Source organism: Euleptes europaea, chromosome 1, assembly GCF_029931775.1.
Source record: "Euleptes europaea isolate rEulEur1 chromosome 1, rEulEur1.hap1, whole genome shotgun sequence".
Classification (NCBI taxonomy): domain Eukaryota; kingdom Metazoa; phylum Chordata; class Lepidosauria; order Squamata; family Sphaerodactylidae; genus Euleptes; species Euleptes europaea.
Window position 1 is genome coordinate 15,665,132 of NC_079312.1, and position 22,184 is coordinate 15,687,315.

The following is a 22,184-nucleotide window of genomic DNA, read 5'->3' on the forward strand; positions in this document are numbered from 1 at the left end:
ATTGCCTGACTGAAGCCATAAAACAATTAGGATTCAAACAGAGCGTGTCAGATTCGTATTTGTTTTCTAAATGCTCAGGACAGAAGGAGGTCTTTGTAATGACGTAAGTTGATGACTTGTGTCTGATGGCTAATAATAAAGGTGACATAGAACAGTTTGAAAAGCAATTAGGAGAACGCTTTAAACTGAAATGTCTAGGCAAAATCAGTAATTACCTAGGAGTAAAAATAAGCAGAGATGAAGATGGGATGTTTTCTTTGTCTCAGCCTGACAAAATACAACAGCTAACTGGAAAAGTTTAAAATGGTAGATGCAAATGTTGTGGATTCTCCTATAGTAACAGGATATGTGAGTGGTGAAACAGAAGTACAGGCAGAATGTGACAAGACTATGTATCAGTCTTTGGTGGGAAGCCTGCTGTATCTCACAACGTGGTCTAGACCAGAAATTCATCAGGCTGTGCATTGCCTGAGTAAGAAATGTGTATCACCAACAGTAACTGATTGGAAGGCAGCAAAAAGGGTGCTAAGATACCTGAAAGGATCTATGCACAGGAAGCTGTGCCTGAGAGTTCGTGATAGGGAGCTGGTTGCCTATTCTGACGCATCGTGGGCGGATCAGGGAAAAACAAGGTCTACCACAGGGTATGCGCTGTATTTGGGAAGAGCTCTTATTCACTGGAAATCAGTTACTCGATCATTTGTTGCAATGAGTACTTGTGAAGCTCAGTACAGCGCAATAAATGAAACAATAATACAGTTGGAATGGGTCATGTATTTGTTAAAAGAACTGAATGTAACTGTACCTGTACCTGTAAAGATATATACAGACAATGCTGCAGCAATGCAATTGGGAAACGAGCAATGTTTCAGAAGCAAAAGCAGACATATCCGGATTAGATATCAGAATGTGGCAGATGCGATAAACAGAAATCAAGTATATATTGAAAAGTGTGCAGGTGACGAAAACATAGCTGATCTGTTTCAAAACATGACTCCAAAGCAAAAGGACTGGAAGGCAGCTAAACGTGTGCTGAGATATTTAAAAGGCACATTAGACACAAAGCTGTGTTTAAAAGCCACAAATGGGAGCCTTAAAGCCTATGCTGATGCAACATGGGCAGATCAGGATCATGCAAGGTCAACTACGGGATATATAATTTACCTAGACCAGACTCCAATTCACTGGAAATCACTAAAGCAATCTTTTGTGGCAACAAATTTGTGTGAAGCTGAATTTAGTGCAATAAGTGAATGTACTAATCAATTAGAATGGTTTGTTTATTTGTTCAAGGAACTTAATGCAAATGTACCATTGCCTGTTAAGGTCTACTCTGACAATGAAGCTGCAAAACAGCTAGCAAATGAACAAAGTTTCAGAGGGAAAAGCAAACGTATCAGGATAAGATATGAGAATGTATCAGATGCGGTAAACAAAAACCTTGTGCACATACAGAAATGTGCTGGAACTGTAAACATTGCTGATATATTTACAAAGGTAGTAGATAGTCAAAGGTTTGTGAAACTGTCAAATATGATATACAAGCCTTGAGAAGGAGTGTCAAGAAATGCAAGCCTAGTATATTAGAGTTTGACCGTTCAGGACTAGATCTCAAGCATCTTGATAGATAGAAGACAGCCAAGAACCAGCCTGAACAGGTTCTGACCATAGCTGATGCAATGAGGAGTAATGGGTGCAATGATTCAACAATGACTCAGCAGTTAGCTGATTGGTGGTTGGAAAATGTATAAATGCATATATCTCTGTAACCAAGGTGTGGGAGATAATAGTGGATGTGGTTCATGTTGGAGATTGCTGTAAGTCTGAACACTGTAATATAAAACAAGCACTGTTTTATGTAGCCTGGCTTTACTGGTGGTTATTTCTGGGATTCTGCCTAATCCGCTAGCTCCCGCAACAGAGGGAAGGTGCCATGGCCTGAATTTGTTTTGCTTATGACCAGTTGGTCCACAAGCATAAAGAATGGAATAAAGGAATAAAGGTGCCATGGTATAGCCCCACCTCATCAGATCTTGAAATATCAGCAGGGTTGGTACTTGGATGGGAGACCAAAGAAGATTCTATAAATTAAGGCGATGGCAAAGAAATCCCTGCTTCTCACTTGCCTTGAAAACCTTTCTGGGGTCACCATAGATTGGTTGTGACTTGATGGCACATGCGTACATATTTCTTCTGAGTTTTGGCTGAAAGGTTAAGTACAACCTACTTCTTGGGGGGGGGGATACTTCACAAATTTCATTTATGTGGAAATATTCACATTTCTTTTCACTAGTCACTTGGAGTGACTGGCGATTCAATTCGTAGAAAGTATGCTAAGGTCTACGGGCCAAGGGTCCGCTCCTGCTAAACTTCACTTCCTTCCAAACAGATGTTCCACAGTTCTACCATATTATCCCCTTCTAACTCCACTGATTTCAGTGGGCTTAGAAGGGTGTAAATCTGCTTGAGACACCACCCTCCGTCCCCCTGAGACCACTCTGTGGCCTCAGCTATGACAGACTCAATCAGACACACACAGTGAAGGGGGACAGTTTTAATAGGTCCAATTTGGCCATAGACACACTGCAATGAGAACGGGGGTAGGTGTTCCTGAAAGGGATGGGGTGGGGGTCACCATTAAATGAGGATGCCCTGAAGGGCAGTTTCCTCCCCCTCCCTTTCATTTTAGCTGTTTGTTCTACAATTACATCCCAATTTGCCAGTTCATGGGCACAACTGGAAAGAAGCAACAGAGAATAATTTTCAGGAAATCCACATAATGCAATTCTGAACTAAAATTGTGGGAGAATTCAGACCTCAAAACTTTCCATGATGAACTCAAAAACCCTTGTGAATTGGTACATACAATTCTCACATTCCTGGGTCTGCTAATGATATACGTCAAGGGTCCCCAACATGGTGCCCATGGGCACTGTGGTGCCACCAATACCTTTCCTGGTGCCCACCAAGTATTTTACGAAGTGGCCAGGGCAAGGTGGGACTTTTGCCAAGCCAGGCTTCTGATTGGCTGTGCAGCTTTTAACAAATGTTGTTTGGGCAGCATCTGCCACTACAGCATAAGGATATTCACTGTGTGACTGAAGGTGTGCTGCATGTACCTCTCTCCTTTTGGAAGCATCCAAATAAAAAAAAAGTGAGGAATGTTGTGCCTGAGTAATCATACCTGCTTCAGACATACACGAAAGCTACATGCATATGCTGCTTACAAACAGAACCACAGAAGCCACTCCCCAGTGCCCCCCCACTATTCTTTAGCACCAACCTCGTAGGCACATACACAGTCCAAAGGCTGGAAACTTTCCTCCAACAGCCTCCCTCCCACCTATTCCTCCTTTTTGATACATTCGCTTCACTCTGCAAGGGAACACTCTGAACTGCTCAATAAGATAGGCTCCATTCATTAATGTAGCAAGGCTCACGCACGCGCTGTAGAAACTGATGACGTTGCATTGACAAGCTAACCGGATGTTAAGAAAATGTATCATTGTTGTATTGGAATGTCAAATGTCTATAAAACCTATTGCATTTGCCCTGCTTCGGTGTGACAGGATTGCGGAGCTGTTTGTCTGGATCCTGACTCACCCGGTTATGACTCCTTGGCCAATAAAGCAAGCCGTAAGCTCAAACCAACCTCCTGCCCTCATTGATCTCATTGGACTCTATGATAATGGGGGGAGCACTTCACTAGCTCTACCTCCAGTAGCAGCTTTTTTGAGGCATTCATTTTGAGGCTGCTGCAGCAGTCATCCTGTTTGCAGCAGTCATCTAGAAGCGCCTGGTTGGCCACTGTGTAAACAGACTGCTGGACTTGATCGATCTTGATCTGATCCAGCATGGCCTTTCTTATATTCTTATGGTCATTACCTTTGAATTGCTTCTTGATGCCCTCCAAAAGGGGATTTAAGTCCGTGAGTTCCCAGATCCGCCACTTCAGTGCAAGAGGAAAAGCCGCTGGATCCTCAAACGCCTCCTTTTCTTCATACCTGGGGGAAATCATGTCAAGATACCATCCATCAAATTCAGAATCCCCCCTGCCTCTGGCAGATCAGCGAAACAGAGGAAGGAATTGGCAGAAAGCCGAGAGACAGAGGCTGAGAGAGGAGCAAGATGGGAGGCTCTTCAGAGAGCAACATCCACCTCACTGTAGCTCCTGAGACCCCAAAGCCACACAGGAGGTCTGGGGAATGGCTATTAGAAATAAAACAGAGCCTGTTTGGGCTCAGACCACCACCACCGGAGGAGGAAGGGCTCCTGTCAGTCCCCCAGCCATTTTCCTGTTCTGAAACTGCACTGGGGTGGGGTGGGGGAGTTATTTCTCCATTTTTGCAGCTCCGCATGGACTATTCTGTGCATAAGAAGCAGCAAAAATAGGGAAGTCACTCACCTCGCGGGGGTTGTTTCAACATGAACAATGGCTGGAGAGGGAGGCAGGAGCCCTTCCACTCCTACAGCAGCATTCGGAGAACAAATGGGCCCTGCTTTCTTTTTTAACTGCCACATTCCCCACAGTTGCTGTGTGGCTGAGGGGAACCCAGACCCCACTCTGAAAAAAGCAAACATCAAGTTTGGCCTTCAGAACCCCAACCCCACATCCCCTGCCCAGATTTGCCCTGCAAATGTCCAGTGAAAGAAAAAGAAAGCTGGGGTGGTTTGAGCTCTGCACTTTAGGGTTAGAGTTAGGGGAGGGTCTGTGGCTCAGAGGAAGAGCATCTGCTTGACATGCAGAAGGTCTCAGGTTCAATACCCACCATCTCCAGGTCAAAGGATCAGGTACTAGATGGGGTGAAAGACCTCTAGCAGGGACCCTGGAGAGCCACTGCCACTCTGAGTAGACAGTACTGACTTTGAGGGACCAATAGTCTGATTCAGTATACGGCAGCTTCCTGTGTCCTGTGACTAGGATTGTAGGACACAGGTTCAACCCCACATCCAGCATTGCGGGTCACTGGGTGACCTTAGACAGGGTGTTTTGAGGATAAAATGGAGGAGGGCAGAATTAGGCTCAGTGCCTTCACATATTTTTCTCCATCTCCCATAATACTAGAACTCAGGGGCACCCAATGAAGTTGCTGAGAAATAGATTTGGGACAGGCAAAAAACATAATTTTTACTCAACCAGTAATGAATCTGTTGAATTCATTGCTGGTTGAGGTAATGATGGCCAAAAACGCATGGTCCCTTAACCCACTTTATTCCCCGTTTCAGCCAGGATCAAATTGACCCGGGCTGGGGGGAAACTGTACGCATTACCTTAAAAAGCAGGGACAAAGCTGTGCGCAAATCCATCCATGTAAACAGAAAGTGCGGGAGACGTGCACAGTTCCCTTTTAGCTTGCAACACCCCCGTTTCTGGTGACTGGTCATTTCCCGGGGCAGGGAAGGCCCTCATTGGTCAATTTGAAACGACCTATCACTGCGTGTGTGTGTGTGTGTGTGTGTGTGCCAAACTAAACAGGAACTTCATGTCTCCCGCACTTTCTGCTTACATGGATCAATTGGCACAGTTTCGTCCCTGCTTTTCAAGGAAATGCATACAGTCCCCCCCACCCCAACCCAGGTAAATTTGATCCTGGCTGAAATGGGGAATAAAGTGGGTTAAGGGACCATGCGTTTTTGGCCGATGGCGACGAGCATAGATAGCTTTAAAAGAGGATTCGACATTCAGGGAGGAGAGGTCCAGCAATGGCCACTAGACTTGGTGACTGAAGGGAGCCTCCATAGCCAGAGGCAGCAAACCTCTGAATAACACTGCTAGGAGGTAGCAGCAGAGGAGGGCCTCGGGCTCTGTGCCCTGTTTGTGGGCCATCCAGGGGCATCCCTTGGCCACTGTGTGAAACACAGGATGCTGGACTAAATGGACCACAGGTCAAGTGACATCACCGCACCCAGAAGGGTGTTTCCTTCTGTCCCTTTTGAATCATTTGCCCCTGGAGGGAGGCGTGGAAACTTCGAGGCCAGTAATGTCACAATGACAATTCTTCCTCTAAATCTACTTGGGGAGACTTACAGCAGAAGCCTGAATTTTCTGGTCACCAGCTGTATATTGCCCATAATGGGCTGCTCAGCATGACAAAGGCTTTATTTTGGAAGCCCTGTTGTTACCACGTGGCAGCCAGTGTGGAAACAGCCAAGAAGTAACCTGAGTAGGAGCAGCGCATTTAAGTGCTATGTGGTTGCAGAAACACTGATGGAGACATGGCACACACACACACACACCAACCCCTGCTTCCTCATGTGTACCCTCACCCTACCCTCCTTAACAAACGGAGCACATTGGATTTGGCTGGGTGGTCAAACGCTTGTTCAACTCTAAAAGGCCCCATAGTCAGCCCCGATGCCAACCAAGATAATAAAGTTTTCAAACTGCCATTTTGTGGAAAGAATTTAGCCGAGGAGGCTCAAACCCTGAGGTAGATTTTAAAACGTTGCTTTTGAAGCAGCTGCCACCACAACAAAAATATCTTCACTGTGTGACTGAAGGTAACCTGCAACAGCCATTTTGTGGCTGGCTCCGCCTCCTGTGGCAGCCATTTTGTGCCAGCCATGCCTTAACTGCCCCCACCACACCAGGGCAGAATTCCAAATAAGTTGGGGACCCCTCTTCTAGAGATTTTTCAGATAGGTGTCAACCCAGATCCTCCCAATACTATTTCACAATTTCCTGTTGACGAGGCTCTGTGTTTTAGCTGTTTGCCGCTGACGGATGGATGGAGATCCACGATCTTAATTGCACCTGATGTGGCCCTCAGCCACCATCCTGAAGGACCACGTTCTTCACAAGATGCCCAGACCCCTCCCAGAGTTGAGAAGGTTAATGAGAAGGATCCATTTACCTCTGCAAGGTGCTTCTGGCATCCTAAAGAAAAATGGCAGAGAGAGAGAAAGAAAAGAGACCTCAATGGTTGCTAAAAAGGCCACACCAGGAAGACCCCTCAGACCCTGGGAGATTCTGCACTCTGGCCCTTCTACTGTGTCCAGCTAGCAGACTCCACTCAAAGACTGGGGGGTGCATCTCCATACAGTGGGAGAAAATCTTTGAGAGATTAATATTACCAGACAAAGTGGAGCCATTTCAGAGGAGAGTTGGTGATCTGCTTTGGCGATTCAACAGCGGCTACTTTCACAAAAGGAGTTTTCCTCACATGGAAGGCAGGAAGCCCTCCAAGTAGCTCCCGTGGCCACGTGTGGACGCAGAGGCATTCCCAGCAACATTCCTTGCATCACCCCGTGTCGCTGTTATTTCCCTTCTGGCCACTGGAGAGCTTTTCCCAGGCTTTAAAAAAATGCTAAATTACAGTAGAATTGTAACAACATGATGGTCCCCGGTTTTCATTGTTTTGTAAATAAAGTCCTGGTTGCAGAGTTATAACTGGAAATGAGCAGCCTACACTTTACTTTAAAAAATCTAGATATTAGTGCAACACATCATTATAATGTTACAATACTAGAACAATTGAGCCGTTGCCATTTTCTTTAAAGCCTGAGAAAAGCCCTCTGATTGGGCGAGGAGGGGAATGGTGGCCACAGGGACTGAGAGAAGAGCCAAACTCTGTCACCTTTCAGCCCTTTAAAGGGCTTTCCCCCTTTTCCCTGCAGCGTTGTAACACGGCTCAGCAGGGTAAGTAGGGTTCTGGGCACACATGCCATCACATCTGCACATAAGTGATGGGTTGGCATCAGCAGGCACAGCACTGCCAGCAACAGGTGTGCGGATGCCATTCCCCTACCACTTGTTGCTGCCGTTGTGTGTGTGTGTTCATTTTTGTGCACCAATCTGCATGCAACAAGTATGAGCTACATTCACCCCAACATACACATCCTCCTGTTAAATCTTGCTGTTAAATCCTCCTGTTAAATCTTGCGGTTGGACTGGATGGACCTTGTGGTCTCTTCCAACCTTGTGTGGTTTTCTGTTTTTTTTGTGAAAATCTTGCCTATGACCCTTGTTCCTGGTGGTTGGGAAAGAGCTGCCTGTGAACCTGGTTTGACAGGCATGTAGTTCCCCAGACTGTTGGTTGACACACAAACACACTTCTGCTTCTGAGATGGAAGCCAAGTGGCCTCAGTTTATCAGGGAGGGGCCGGGGGCTCGGGGGGGGCTCCATTTCCAGGGGGTGGAGTTTAGCAGGGTGTCTTTGATCATTTTTTGTAGCCTGCCCCTGGTTGGAGATGTAATGGGGCAGAGGAGAAAGCAGCCCATGTATAGAGATGAAAACTTGCTAGCAACACAAACTGGGCTCATTTGCTTTCTGCCTAAGTTAGGAGGCACAGAAAGGGTTTGGGGGCAGCCTTCTCCGGAAGGGGAGCCTGGGCTGTTCCTGCCACTCTCACCTGCAGGAGTTCACTGGCCGGCTGCTGACACTTCTCCTCCATCTCCTGGATGAGGCTATCCAGAGAGGAGAGCTCCTCAGAGAGTGCGGCCAGGTGCTGGTCCCTGTTTCTTGCCACCTCCTTCTCCACCTCTTCCATCTGGGCCAGGAGACGTTTCTCTTGCTCCTCCAGAAATGAGTGTAGTTGTCTGAACTTGGCTGCCGTCTCTTGCTTCTCTCCTGAGGTTTGCTCCTGAAATGGAAAGAGAAGGAAATCAGGTCAACAGAATACAGTTAGTCTTTTCAGTGGGAAAAGGTTCAGAAGACTCCTGTCGAAAGGGCACTTTGGCCTTTCATAGAGATCACATCAACATTCGGCAGGGAAAAAGACAGATATCCATGGATCCATGCTGAGGGCCAAAGTACATCACTCTCAAATACCTGGAGGGGTTATTTCAGCCACAGAGGATGATGTCTGCAGCACAAGACCCAGAGAGTAGAAGGGACTTCTTGAGTCCATTTGTTTCCCCAGTAAAATACCCTCCATATGCTGACCCCTCCACTTCCATCAGCCAAAAAGGTACGATGTTTGAATAGAAATAACACTGGGGAGAAAAGAGCTAAGAAGCCCCTTCCCCTCACTTGGTCTCCCTGGATGCATTTTGGGCAAGAAAAAACTGCAGGGGAAAAGATCGACGCGCGGCTGAGTATTACAAGTACTTTCCCCCCTTAGAATCAGCAGTGGCAGAACAACCCTTGGCCCAGTTCAGGATAGGTGGAAAATCTATCAGCATTTCCACCCAGCATTTCTTTAGAGGTGGGACACCCTTATCTCTCTTGAGAGACTTCTCCTGGCTTGCAGTGTGTTGGAGCATGAACACAAATAGGTAGTCAACACATATGTTCATCTGCCCAGGGCTCATCCCAGAGCACAGAGCACCTTGGAAAGTCAAGTGATTCTGCCCCAAACAAAATCACCCAAGAATACAAAAAAAGGAGGGGGGATGAACAACCAGGGACAGCCCCACCCACTAGGAAGCTCCAGGTGACCATCCAAGATGCCAGAAGCACCAAGTGGGTGCGGTTCCCCAACATCTGTCTCATAGGTTGACTGACTCTTCTCCTATTTTCTGCCATTCCTCCCCCAATATTAGTTCTAGAATCTGTTCACTTCCCAGCCATAGTGACACTTACGAGCAGGTCTTGGCTTTCCTTCACTACCTCTGCTTTATACGCCACAATTCTTTCTCTCTCCTTCTTCAGCACCTCCAGGCAGTTGTAGAACTGATCCTGGGGGAGGAGAGACACTTTTTTAGAAGTTTATTATAAAACATAAGAAAAGCATAAGTGCCGTGAAAGGCCAAACTAGATATAACTGTCCTATTTATGTAATTTTTTTTTTAGTGAAATACAAGATCTAGAAATTTAGCCACTTATCACAGCAATTGATCTGCTTCAGTCTGACTCAGAATAAGGCAGCTTTATGCATAACTCTCCCACCCACCCACCCAAAAAGTTCTTCTTCTAATTTAAACTGCTGCCTCACAGCTACTGGGTGCAAGTGGGGGACACAGGAAGGTACCAAACATGCACACTTTCTCTCCCAGGCTAACAGCAATTCAAGGACAGCAACTGAAGTTGAGAAAGCAGTATGTGTGTGAGTGTGTGTGGGGGGGTTAAAACTAGGAGTCAGGCGGCTGCCCCCTCATAGCTCAGCCTTGCAATGGGCTGCCCAGACCTCAACACAGCCAGACAGGAAGAGAGTCAATCTCCCCATTTTATCATATCACCCCACTTTAGCCTCAGCAGGGGGCAAGAGGCAATGCCCTTGGGAGCCATGAAACCAGGAAGGAGGAAGCAAAGAGGTGTTTTCACTCCCCAATTTGGGCCCAGAGGCTAGGGTTGCCAGGTCCCTCTTTGCCACCGGCAGGAGATTTTGGGGGCGGACCCTGAAGAGGGTGGGGTTTTGAAGGGGAGGGTCTTCAATGTCATAGAGTTCAATTGGCACAGCGGCCATTTTTCTACAGGTGATCTGATCTCTATCGGCTGGAGATCAGTCGAATTAGTCGGTGAGGATACGGCCGTTTCAAATTCTTAATTTTAAATTCTTCATCAGTCCTTCGAAAACTGATGAAGACCTGTGCTTCTTTTAAAAACTACTTGACATTAACTTATTCCATCATGGCATATGTACTCTACCATTGAGACTCTTCCTGAGACTTTTTTCTTGATTTTGAGAACACTGTACAATTCTTCACCTGTGTTTACTGTATTGTGGGTTGTTTTGTTGCATGTTTCCTTGTTGTATATATTGATGTGCTTATAGTAGTAGCTCACTGATAAACTTTTTGCACTTTGTTAACATACTTTGCTCCTGTACTGATTTTCCTATCTACTTGATACTAGTACAGTGGTGCCTTATTTTCATCCACTACCTGGCAGTTGGCAACCCTACCAGAGGCTGAGGCAGAACCTGCAGGAAGTTCCTGCACAAAGAGACCATGGAGAAGGGAGGGATCCATGGCTCTTCCTCACCAATCTCCATGTTGTTGATTTCCTACCTTGTACTCTTTGGAGGCCTCCTCAAGAGGAAGGGCTTCATGATCTCTGTGCTCCTTGGATCGGTGACAGACCACACAGATGAGGGCTTCGTCGTCCGTGCAGAAGAGATTCAGCGGCTCCGGGTGCTTCTGGCAAACTCTCCCTTTTCTAGCAGCCACGATTGCCTGATACAGAAAACAAAGAAACAGAATTTGTTTCATCCCCCCCAGGGTTGCCAACCTCCAGGTACTAGCTGGAGATCTCCTGCTATTACCACTGATCTCCAGCCAATAGAGATCAGTTACCCTGGAGAAAATTGGCACTTTGGCCATTGGACTCTATGGCACTGAAGCCCCTCCCCTCCCCAAACTCCACCCTCCTCAGGCTCCACCTCAAAAACCTCCTGCCATTGGCAAAGAGGGACCTGACAACCCCCACCCCCTGAACTGTATCTCTCGTTGTAAGGGCTGGATGTAATTAGTGCCTTGTTCAGGGGTGGTGGTGGGACATTGTTATACAAAACCAGATGTAACCCAAAGTAACCTTTCAGTTGGAGTTGGGGGAGTTGTTCTGGACAGGGAGCTTTGTGGGGGGGGGGGAGAAGATACTGAAGGAAAAGAGAGTTCTGAAGGAAAGGAGAGAGAGAGAAGCCATCTGGGTCCAAGTGCAGAGAAGAGGGAAGCCTGACAAGGAGAGAAGGAGCCTCCCGGTGATCTGCAGCAGCAACAAGAGCCCCAAGATCAGCCCCATCTCCAGCATGGCTGAGGGCCGGTCAATCCACAGCAGCAAAGACAGGGGGAGAGACCTGAAGGAGGCCTCACAGAGACAGGATAAGACTCCCATCATCTCTCTGGTTTCCATTCTAAGCTGTGTTTACTATACGAGTGTCCTGATTTGACTCCCCGCCCCTCCTTGTTGGAGTAAACCCTACTTGTATATTAAGTTCTACTTGTAAATGTTTATGGGTGACTGGACGGTCTGGGAGTTGTTTTTGAATTTTTCCTTTTCTGCCTCCTGGCCATCCTGCATGTTAGGCAGTGGAGGCCAGTGGGCTGGAGGCCCCCCCTGGTTTCTTTTTCTTCTTTGTCACACACACTCCCTCCACTAATAAACCAGGTCCCATAAGGTCTCCCCTCAGCTGGGGTTGGTAGAAGAAACTGGTTTTTTCTAACCCTCAAATTCCTCTGGAAATCCATGAACGAATCACAACTCCTGGTTCCAAGTAAACCACATTCTCCCTCCACCAGCTTTGAGCTGTATTTTGCAATGTGCCTGAGGAGCCCCCAAACACCACCCCCTTCCTTTCTTGCAGTGCACGTTCCTGGTGGGGTATTATGACAAACCTCCAAAAGTTGGTCCAAATGGTGCAAGGAGGTGAAGCTGGAACTGCAGGAGTACGGATGGACCCTGATGGATTTTTAAGCCACCTATCAAGATATAACTCCAAACCAGCCCATCCGCCCTCTCACAGACAGCATCTCCTCCCAGGTGGCCCTTTGGATAACACCATGAACGTTACAAATGAATGACAATTCTGATACTGGCCCAACAAGCGGATATTCATTCTGGTGTGAATTGACTTGAGTTTGATTGGGGGGGGGGGGCTGCAATCCCTGTATCTCAATTTTTTCATGTTTTTAAATGCAATAATAGTAGTAATAAAATGAGACATTCCATCACATTCTGGTCCTGTAAGGGCATCAATATATTGGGCACCTATGGGTTCCTAGTCTTATTGTATGGAAACCCCATGAGTTCTAAACTCTGAGAAGTAATCTCACAGTCCCCGCCCCCCACCCGTCCTGCTCCATTAACTCCTTTGGGGTCATTTGCCCTCAGTGAAGCCTTTGTGCCAAAAGACCTACAGGCAACATCCTGCTCTGAGTTTTGGCCATCTTGATCATGAGGGACTTCTCCATTTGTCCTGGTGCTGAGAATGGATTTAGGGCCGACTGAGATGTAGCAAAAAGTTAGGCCAGAGCCAGTGAGCCTGGCTAGTTGCATAGTGCTCGGTTTCTGAGAATGACATGCATATTTCTTGCCTTCATGCCGTATTCACAATGACCTTGGCACAGTATTGGAAGCCCCACTTCATCAGAGGCCTGCACTTGGGGAGGGGGCTGGCCAGGACCCCCTTTGGGCAGTGAAACCTCTTGGGCTGGCCACACAGCTCCATCTTACTATGGGAGGGCCAAGGAAGTGGTCATTGTAAATAATGGACAGACCACCGTTAAAAGAAATGGCCGTGCGTGGGGAGGATCTGCCTGCCCTTTTTTAGATCCTCATGTCCAGCCTTTTTCATTGGCAAAAATGGCTCGGGTGGGGGGGAAGCCTGCTGCTCTGCCTCCCGCTTTGCAGTGTTTGGAACCCACAGGAGAAACACAAAGCTTTCAAGGTAAGTTACAGAGACCAAACGTCTGACTCTGCGTCGGTCAGGTACCTTTGTCCCCACTTCAGGTCAGATATATCATCTATTTCAGCTCTTCCTTCATACCTTATCTGGGTCAGCAGCCTCTTTCAGGTGAAGTAAAGAGTGACCTTTGTGTTCTGGGGATTGCTTACAAATGCGACACACGAGTTTTTCATCATCCTTGCAGAAGAAAAGGAGTTTCTGCCCGTGTGTTGGACACAGATCTGTTCCTGGATTTCTCGCACAAAATCTCTTCTCTTTTATTTTTTCTACCAAGTTTGCCAGCTGCCAGTTTGAGCGGAAATTCCCTTTCTGTATCTCAGCTTTGCAGACAGGACACTCCAGGTGCCCCAGTCCTTCCCATTTATCACAGTAGTCAGTGATGCAACCCCGACAGAAATTGTGGCCACAGTCCAGGGTAACAGGTTCTGTTAGGCACTCCAGGCAGATGGGACAGTTTAATTCCTCTTCCAGATCTGTGGATGGTGACCCTGAGGCCATGTTGGATGCAGTTTATGTCTCTTGGCAAGTAGAAAAGGGAGCTTTGTGAGGCCTGTAAAAAGGACAGCAGAAGGACAATGAGCTGGAGAAGGGGTGGGTTTTAGGCAGGAGATGTATTTTTCAACAGATAAACACGTAGTATTTTACTCTGGGATTTTTTTTATAAATCTAATAGGTGGCACAGAACTTTCCATTAACAAATGATTGATGAAATATAGGTGTGGATAGACGTTGATTTGATACTGGTAGGACAATTCAACAGAGTAATCAGGGTTGCCAATCTCCAGGTGGAGGCTGGAGATCTCCTGGAATCACAACTGATCTCCAGACTTCCAAGATCAGTTCCTCTAAAGAAACTGACAGCTTGCAGGGTAAACTGGATGGTGTCATACTCTGCTGAGATCTCTCCTCTGCCTAAACCCCACACTCTCCAGGCTCCACCCCCATCTCCAGGAATTTCCCAGCCCAGAGATGGCAACCATAAGTGATAGATCCATAGATAGACAGATCTAGTAGCAAACCAACTCAGACAGTTCCACCAGTATTTACAGTGACTGACTTATTCAAGAGGGATCAGGCAATAGGGTCGCACTGTACAAAATGATTCACAAAGCTACTTGGATAAATTATTGGGGACTGTGGTCTATACTAACGTGTATAATTTTCTGTAAATTGGATCCTACCGTGTAATTTTACCTTATCGAATGTGTCATGCTAACAATTTGCCTTGCTTCAGTTCTGTTTTTAACAGTTCTGGTTGGTTCTACAACCCAAATCCTATTTTATTGTTTATTGAATGTCCCATCCTGTTGATAGTATTGCCTTACTCTGTGTAATGCTTCTTGAGTCCCAAAGTAAAAGACAGATTATAAATAACAAATAAATAACAGGATGTCTCTATCCTGAGAGAAAATACTTCACTTTTTATTTGCACAGACATCAAATCTATTCAGGAATAGATTATATTTTCGCACTAGCAAAATTATGACAAACACAAAGGTATAGTCTGTATTTGAGCAATAATCATGCAGATCTTGCCCCACTTAAATTTAACTATTATATAAGTGCATTTGGTAGGGTTGCCAACCTCCAGTTGGGGTCTGGAAATCTCTGGAATTACAAACAACAGAGATCAATTCCCTTGACAAAAAATGACTGTTTTAGAGGATGGGCACTCTGGCATTATATACCTCTGAGGCTCTTCCTCTCCCCAAACCCCAACCTTCCCAGGCTCCACCCCCAAAATCTCCAGGGATTTCCCAAGGCTGAACTTGCAACCCTAGAGGGGCTGTAGAATTTGGAGATGAAATGATCTGTTGTTAAAAGATGAACAGATAACGAAGAAACTAAAAGAAAAGCGCAAGTTCTTCTTTAGTATTAATGAATCAAAAGAGATACCATTTGTTATAATCTGGGAATCCTTTAAAGCATATTTTAGAGGCATTGTTATGTTGATAGAGAGCCATTTGACCAAAAGGGTAGGGGGGACATTAGTCTTGGAAGCAGAAAATGAGGAATCCCCCCCCCAAATAGTGTCTCCAAGAAACTAAGCTAGTTTTGGAAATGACAAGAGACAAGTTAAAATTAAAAAGCACTCACCAGACAGCAAAATCCCTATTGTATGCTAGACAGTCAATCTTTAATAAGCCAATAAACCAGCAAAATATTTGGCACATTTACTAACCAAAGAATGGGGCCAAATAGAATTATTGAAATCAAGGACAAAATAGGAAACCGGCTTAAACCGTCTTTACAACAGCTCTCAGAAAACGAATGAAGAAGCTTAATGGCAAATTCTCTGCCAGACGTAGGGGCATGAGCTACAGACAAAATATCAGCATTCAATGAGACCACCTTAGAAGTCTCCTCTTCATAACATCTTGATAGGATGTCTGTTCCCCTCCACACACAAACATATGCATGCTGATCCCTCTTCTGTCTTGTGCTGCAGTTACCAACTACTTCCGCAGTTTCAATTTATCTTCTCTGCTTCCTTTATCCTTCAAAATGACATTTATTAACTGAACTCCCAAATTGTTCCTTCTCTCATAAGCTGTTTCCACATGGGTTATTTGCCCGGGGTTTAATGCTGTTGGAAAGTGGGGTTTTCCTTGCTTCCCCACAGTATTGAGGTGTACCTCCTGGATTTTCACAGGCTTTTCTTCAGTCTTTCCCTAACCGGTTTGCTGCAAAAATTTTGGAAGAGATTGCAGCAAAGTCCAGAATACTGTTGAGTGAGGGGGTGAAAAAGTTTGGCTATTCGTGGTCCTGCCCACATGGCAGCCATTTTCCCTGCCCCTCAAGCTGCCTTTTCCTCCCACCACCTCCGGGGGATCTTTGTCAAAAAAATTGCAATAGAACATTGTTATATCATTTTGACGATATAACAACCTGTGAATCGATTTCTCTGAATTTCCAGTTTTTGTTTTTTTAAAGACTCTAGCCCCTTTTGTTGTGAAGATATAAAAGGAAAGAAATATCTATGCAACAAAAGGGCTAGGGACTTTAAAAAAATAAAATCTGAGAATGATATTAAATTACTGATTTTAAAAAAAGAAAGACAAAAGCCCTGATGGTCCAGTGGAGGGTGGTGGCGGCTGCTGCCAGGGGACTGAGACAAGAAAACTATGGGAAACCTGCCTTGCGAAAGCCCTGTTGTCACTGTGATGTATTGGCAGCTGCAGAAGCAACAGGAAAAGTAGAAAAGCCTGCGACTGTGTGGGGAAACCACTTTTGTTGCTATTGTTGTTGCTGTCAAGTCACAGCTGACTTAGGTGACCCTCGTCAGGTTTTCAAGGTAAGAGATGTTCAAAGGTGGTTTGCCATGGCCTTCCTCTGCGTAACAACCCTGGACTTCCTTGGGGGTCTCCAGTTCAAGTACTAACCATGGCCGACCCTGCGTAGCTTCTGAGATCTCGCAAGACTGGGCTAGTCTGGGCCATCCATGTCAGGATGGAAAACACCATACACACAAATAAAATCCCTGGTGTGTAGCTTTGTTACTGCTGTTGCCCAACTAGAAGGACAGAGGGGTGGTGTAAAGAGAGCAGGGCCAAGAGGCAAAGGTCTCCAGTACAGCCACTGAGGGCTCAGTCTGAATCCCCCCATCCTCCACCCACTAAGCTACCCAGCCATTATGCCAGCCTTACCTGCTAGTTGTCTCAAGGGGACATCCAGAACCGGCTCTGTGGGACACACAATACAGCCTTCCTCTTTCTTGTGATTTCCCACTCTTCAGTCACCTCAATAGGGTCACAGGGGTACAGAGAGGGCAAATTTGAAGTCCCCTCGACAGCTGGAACCCCCCACTCTGGTTGCTGCAATTCCCTTTGGCTTCTTCAGGGAAAAAAGCCAGGAAATGCATCTCAGTCCCTTTCACTGCAGAGAAACTGGTCATTGAAGGAGCTGATTAGCAACAACCTTTGAACAGAGAGCCCAAACCATATCTCCTAAAATAGGCAACATATTAACTAGTCCATTAATATATGGATTCTAAAGTCCCAGCCATATCAAAATGGTCTTTGTACAGAAATGTCACAGCTGGGATGTCTGCATTTCATGACCCGTTGACTCCACTTTTCCTCCATATCTGGGTGTGCCTGTATACACATGCATATACCGATAAGAATACATTTCGTCCATTTTATGAAGAGGACTGTAGACAGCTGGGGACAGAATCAATGTGTTCCTATGGATGAAATACAAGACTCCTTTTTGGTTTTCCTGCAACAGACTAAGCTTCACCTTCCCCACACATAGATGCTGCCAACACTTCCCATGAGATGCTTCTGGTCACACAACTGCTTGCTCCCCAGGTAAGCGGAAGGAAATGTGTGCGTTTTTGTTGGCTTCTTTTCGCCTAGTGAGAGGGTGGGCCACAAACAAAAGAGAGTCAAGCACAAACAAATGTAACACAAATGTTGTAACAGCAACAAAAATAATCTGATGCCTCCTTTCCTACAAATTTGGCCTTCCAAGGTAGCAATAAGTTAAAAAAAACATTAAAAACAAACTTTGAAAACAATGCACATATACGTGGAAAACAACAATTGAAAACATAAACAGGAAGGAGAGTCAATAAGGGATAGAAACATGAAACAAAAAAGTCTTCATCTGCTGACGGAATATAACAATAGAGGGAGACAGATGACTCCACAATTTGGTGGCACAATCAAGAAGTCCTTTCATGGGATGCTACCCATTTCCCCTCAGATGATGGTGCAAATGAAGCACGTCCCCCCCCCCCCAAATGACCAGAATAGGTAACTTCATGTGGCAGTGGGTGGTCCTTAATGTATTTCAGCTCTAGCCATATAATCAATACCAGCACATTGAATTGGGCCCAGAAGCAAATTGGACGCCAGTGCAGCAAAACTGGGGTTATATGGTCCCTACCACCCACTCCAGACAGCATTCTCACTTCAGCATTCTGTACCAATTGTAGCTTCCACACACTCTTCAAGGGCAGCCACACAAAGAGCACAATGCAGTAGTCTAATCTCGATGTTACCAGGGCATGCAACACATTGGCAAGATCTTGTCTGCACAGTAAGGGCTGCAGATAGCTCCCCAGCTGAAGCTGCTGAAGGGGAACCCTGGTCACTGCTGCCACCCGTTTCTCCAACAGGAAGCCCTGGTTCAGAAGCACCCCCAAGCTATGAACTGCTCCTTTAGAGGGATTGCAACCCCATCCAGAACTGGAGGTATCCAAATACCTGGGTCAGACCTTCCTCCCCTCCCCCTACACACACACCAATACCATCTCTGTTTTGTTGGGATTAAATTTCCGATTGTTAGCTCTCATCAACCCAAAAACTGCCTTGAGGCACCTGTTCACAGTTTCCATGGCCTCCCTGGAATCTGCTGGAAATGCAAGATTGAGCTAAGTGTCATCCACAGACTGGTGGCAATTCAACCTCAATCTCCAGATGACCTCTCCCAGTGGCTTCATATAGATGTTGAAAAGCAGAGGGTGGAAACATTGAACCTTCCAGGACTACATAGGTCAAAGGCCAAGAAGTTGAGCAGCAGCCCCCCAGCACCACACTCTGAAACTAATCTTTGAAGTAGGACTGAAACCACTGCACAAAAGGGCTTCCAGTCCCAACCCCGAAAGGCGATCCAGAAGGATACCATGATCGATGATATCAGAAATAGCTGAGAGGGCCGAAGAATCAACCAGGTCACTTTCCCCACATCCACCTTCCACACAGATCATCCACCAGGGCAACCAAGGCCATTTGAATCTCATAACCAGGCTTAAAGCCAGATGTGAATTGATCCAAATAATCTGCTCCATTCTGGAATCATTGCAGTTGTCCAGCCACCTCTGGTTCAATCACCTTGCTCAAGAATGTCACATTTGAGACTGGCTGATAGTGATCGAAATATCCTGTGTCCGGGGGAGGTTCCTTTAGTAGTGGAAGTCCCACTTCCTGCTTCAAGACAGGGGCAACCACCCCCCACTCAGGTAGGCATTTGCTGTGCTCTGCACCCAGCCCCCCAGCCCCCCAATGGTAGATTTAAGCAGCCAGGAGGGGCAAGGGTCAGACAAATAGGAGGTAGTGGCCAGACTTCCCAAAATCCTGTTCACAGCCTCAGATTGAAGAAGAAGAAGAGTTGGTTTTTATATGCCGACTTTCTCTACCACTTAAGGGAGAATCAAATGGGCTTACAATCACCTTCCCTTCCCCTCCCCACAACAGACACCCTGTGAGGTAGGTGGGGCTGAGAGAGCTCTAGGAGAACTGTGTCAAGCTGAAAGGGATCCCATGCAAGTAGGCAAGTCGGCACCCCAGGACCATCCAATCCTGTCAGTGTGAATGTACAGTCCAAGTCGGAATGGATACAGGAGATTTTGTCTGCAAAGTGTTGAGCAAAATTATTGCAATGGGCTGTGGAAGAGTCCACCTCCTCCCTAGTCCAGAGCCCGATAGGCCCCTCCCCACCCGAAAGAGTTTTGCAGGTCTATACTGTTCAGATACAACAATGGCAGAGAAATAGTGTTTCTTTGCAGTTGCCCCTACCACTGAGTGTATAACATGATGTGAGTAGCTGAGCAGCTGTGGATTCACACACACCCTGTCGCGGACACACAAAGAGTTTTCTCTATAGACTCAGGAATAGTTGAACCCGCCGGTTTGCAACAGAAGCAAGTTGGGCCCCGTGCTGATTGCCCTGTGCCTGCAGCATCAGATCCTCATGTCTTCTCCATCTCTGGAGCCAATTGGACATACTTTTAAAATTATTTTTGTTTTTTAAAAAATCATGTGAGAAACAATCTATTACTGTAAGGACGCAGGGAAGTCGTTGTTTTTGCCAAGAAGGGTGGAGTCGGTGAATGAAGGTTAGCAGCAGAGGGAGTTTGTTTGCTGTTGCAGTGAATAGGATATTCTAGGCTCTCATCACTTTTTGTAAGGTATTTGAAAATTATGTTATGTGGGAAATTAATTGAGAAAAGGGGAGAGTTAGTACGACGGGCCTTATTATTGGAGTCATGTTGTTATTGGAGTGATGTATTTTTCAAGCCGAAGACCGGTTTCTCTGATGCTGAGTTTGTTCCAAGAGGAAAGACATTGCAAGACTTTGGCACTTGTTGGAGCGGAAAAGCTGGACTCTGATCACCATAAAATATTATTATCAGGAAGAACCAGCAGCTTCACTGAAATGGAAGCAGGCGCCTCTAAGGCCAAAGCTCCATCATCTTAGGAGGTTTTAGAGGGACAATCCTGAGGAAAAGTTGGCAATCCCTGCACATCAGACAAGCACAGGAAACCAACGGGAAACCTGCTGAAAGTGGAGGGAGCCAATGAGGAAGAAGGTGCCTCTAGGTCCCCTCTCCTCCTCCATGCCCCCAAAATTAAGTTTTTGAGGGAAATCCTGAGGAATCTTCGGGAGAGGGACAATTTGTCCTGGTTTTTTTTTGGGGGGGGGGAATACTACTTGCCTATTAACATCTAAACTTGTTTTGCTGTGTTAACAAGATAAAATGCACCAGTTGGCTTACTTATGGAATTTAAAAGTATAAATGCCTGAGAGAGCAATCCCAAACAGATCTACTCATAACCCTACTAAAGTCTATTCAGTGTGGCTTACTTCTATGAAAGTGTTATTAAAGGTAAAGGTAAAGGTAGTCCCCTCTGCAAGCACCGGGTCATTCCTGACCCATGCGGTGACGTCACATCCCAACGTTTCCTAGGCAGACTTTGTTTACGGGGTGGTTTGCCAGTGCCTTCCCCAGTCATCTTCCCTTTACCCCCAGCAAGCTGGGTTATTGGTGAGGCACTATTAAGTTTTCTATATGCAAAACTGCAAATATGCCCAAATATTTGACAGCCACAAACTTGTGCCTCTTAACCCATCTGAGTGGCAAAAAAATAGAAGTAGAAATTAGAAAAAAATGTAGTAGGCAACATAAAATGCTTTTTTTTTTTTTTTAAAGAAACAGCAACTAGTATTGGGGTGATGTCAGGCTGTTATCTCGGTTTAGATGTTTCCTTTCGTTTCTCTGCTGCACCGTCCAGACTCAAGGACGGCTACACATACCAAAGCTTGGGAACGCCACTCCTGGGAAATAATGCTCTGTTTATGCTTTGTAATTTCCCGCCGTTTCTCTGCCATATATTTCCAAATAACGGGCAAGACAAGCCATAGCTGTCATCTTGCCTTCAATGCACTGTATTGCCTATTTGACCAGTAAAGCCATCTGCTTGGAATCTGATTGTCTCTGTGGTAATTTCTGGTTCGATGGGTCAAGAGCTTACAGGTATATACGTCACAATAACCTAGTCTGATGGTCTGATGAATGGTGGGATGATAGCCGGGATGATAGCTGATAATAGTCTTCTGGACCTGCTGGGCTGGCCTCACCCGTTGGGGGTTCTAGACGGGTGTTCAGGACCGGAGGGGTAAGAAATTCTCTTCTAAACACCCCCCCTTTGATAGGGTGCCTTGTCAGCTGCAGCCAGGGATCCACAGCAACGGCATAATCAAACGGGTGATTTGCGGGAGATCCCGGGCAGTCCCTGGCCCCACCATGAACACGTGAAGCTGCCTTATACTGAACCAGACCCGTGGGTCCATCAAAGTCAGTATTGTCTACTCAGACCGGCAGCAGCTCTCCAGGGTCGCAGGCAGGGGCCTTTCACATCCCCTACCTCACCTGCCTATTCCCTTTAAGTGGAGATGCTGGCCAGGGATTGAACCTGGGACCTTCTGCATGCCAAGCAGATGTTCTCCCACTGAGCCATGGTCCCTCCCGCTTATGTTCTGTGTTGTCTTGTATGTGTGTGCTGTTGTTGTTTAGAGTTATCCGTTGGAAACAGACAAGACTGAGAAGTTGCTTACAACTTCTGGAGTGGGACAAGAACTTGAACAAGCTACCAGAAAGACTCTGAAAGAAA

The 22,184-nt window shown here is 46.2% G+C and overlaps 1 protein-coding gene across 1 annotated transcript in view; it reads right to left on the bottom strand.

The window, feature by feature from the left end:
- LOC130492557 (E3 ubiquitin-protein ligase TRIM7-like) overlaps positions 1–11,092 on the bottom strand; it is a 45,984-nt gene extending 34,892 nt beyond the window's left edge. Inside the window, exons 1-5 of the mRNA XM_056866317.1 lie at positions 10,892–11,092; positions 9,525–9,620; positions 8,353–8,583; positions 6,855–6,877; positions 3,886–4,004 (exon numbers count right to left, since the gene is read on the bottom strand). Of these exons, the coding sequence (XP_056722295.1) occupies positions 3,886–4,004; positions 6,855–6,877; positions 8,353–8,583; positions 9,525–9,620; positions 10,892–11,092 (670 nt within the window). The remainder of the gene's footprint in view (positions 1–3,885; positions 4,005–6,854; positions 6,878–8,352; positions 8,584–9,524; positions 9,621–10,891) is intronic.
- Positions 11,093–22,184: the final 11,092 nt, after the last annotated feature.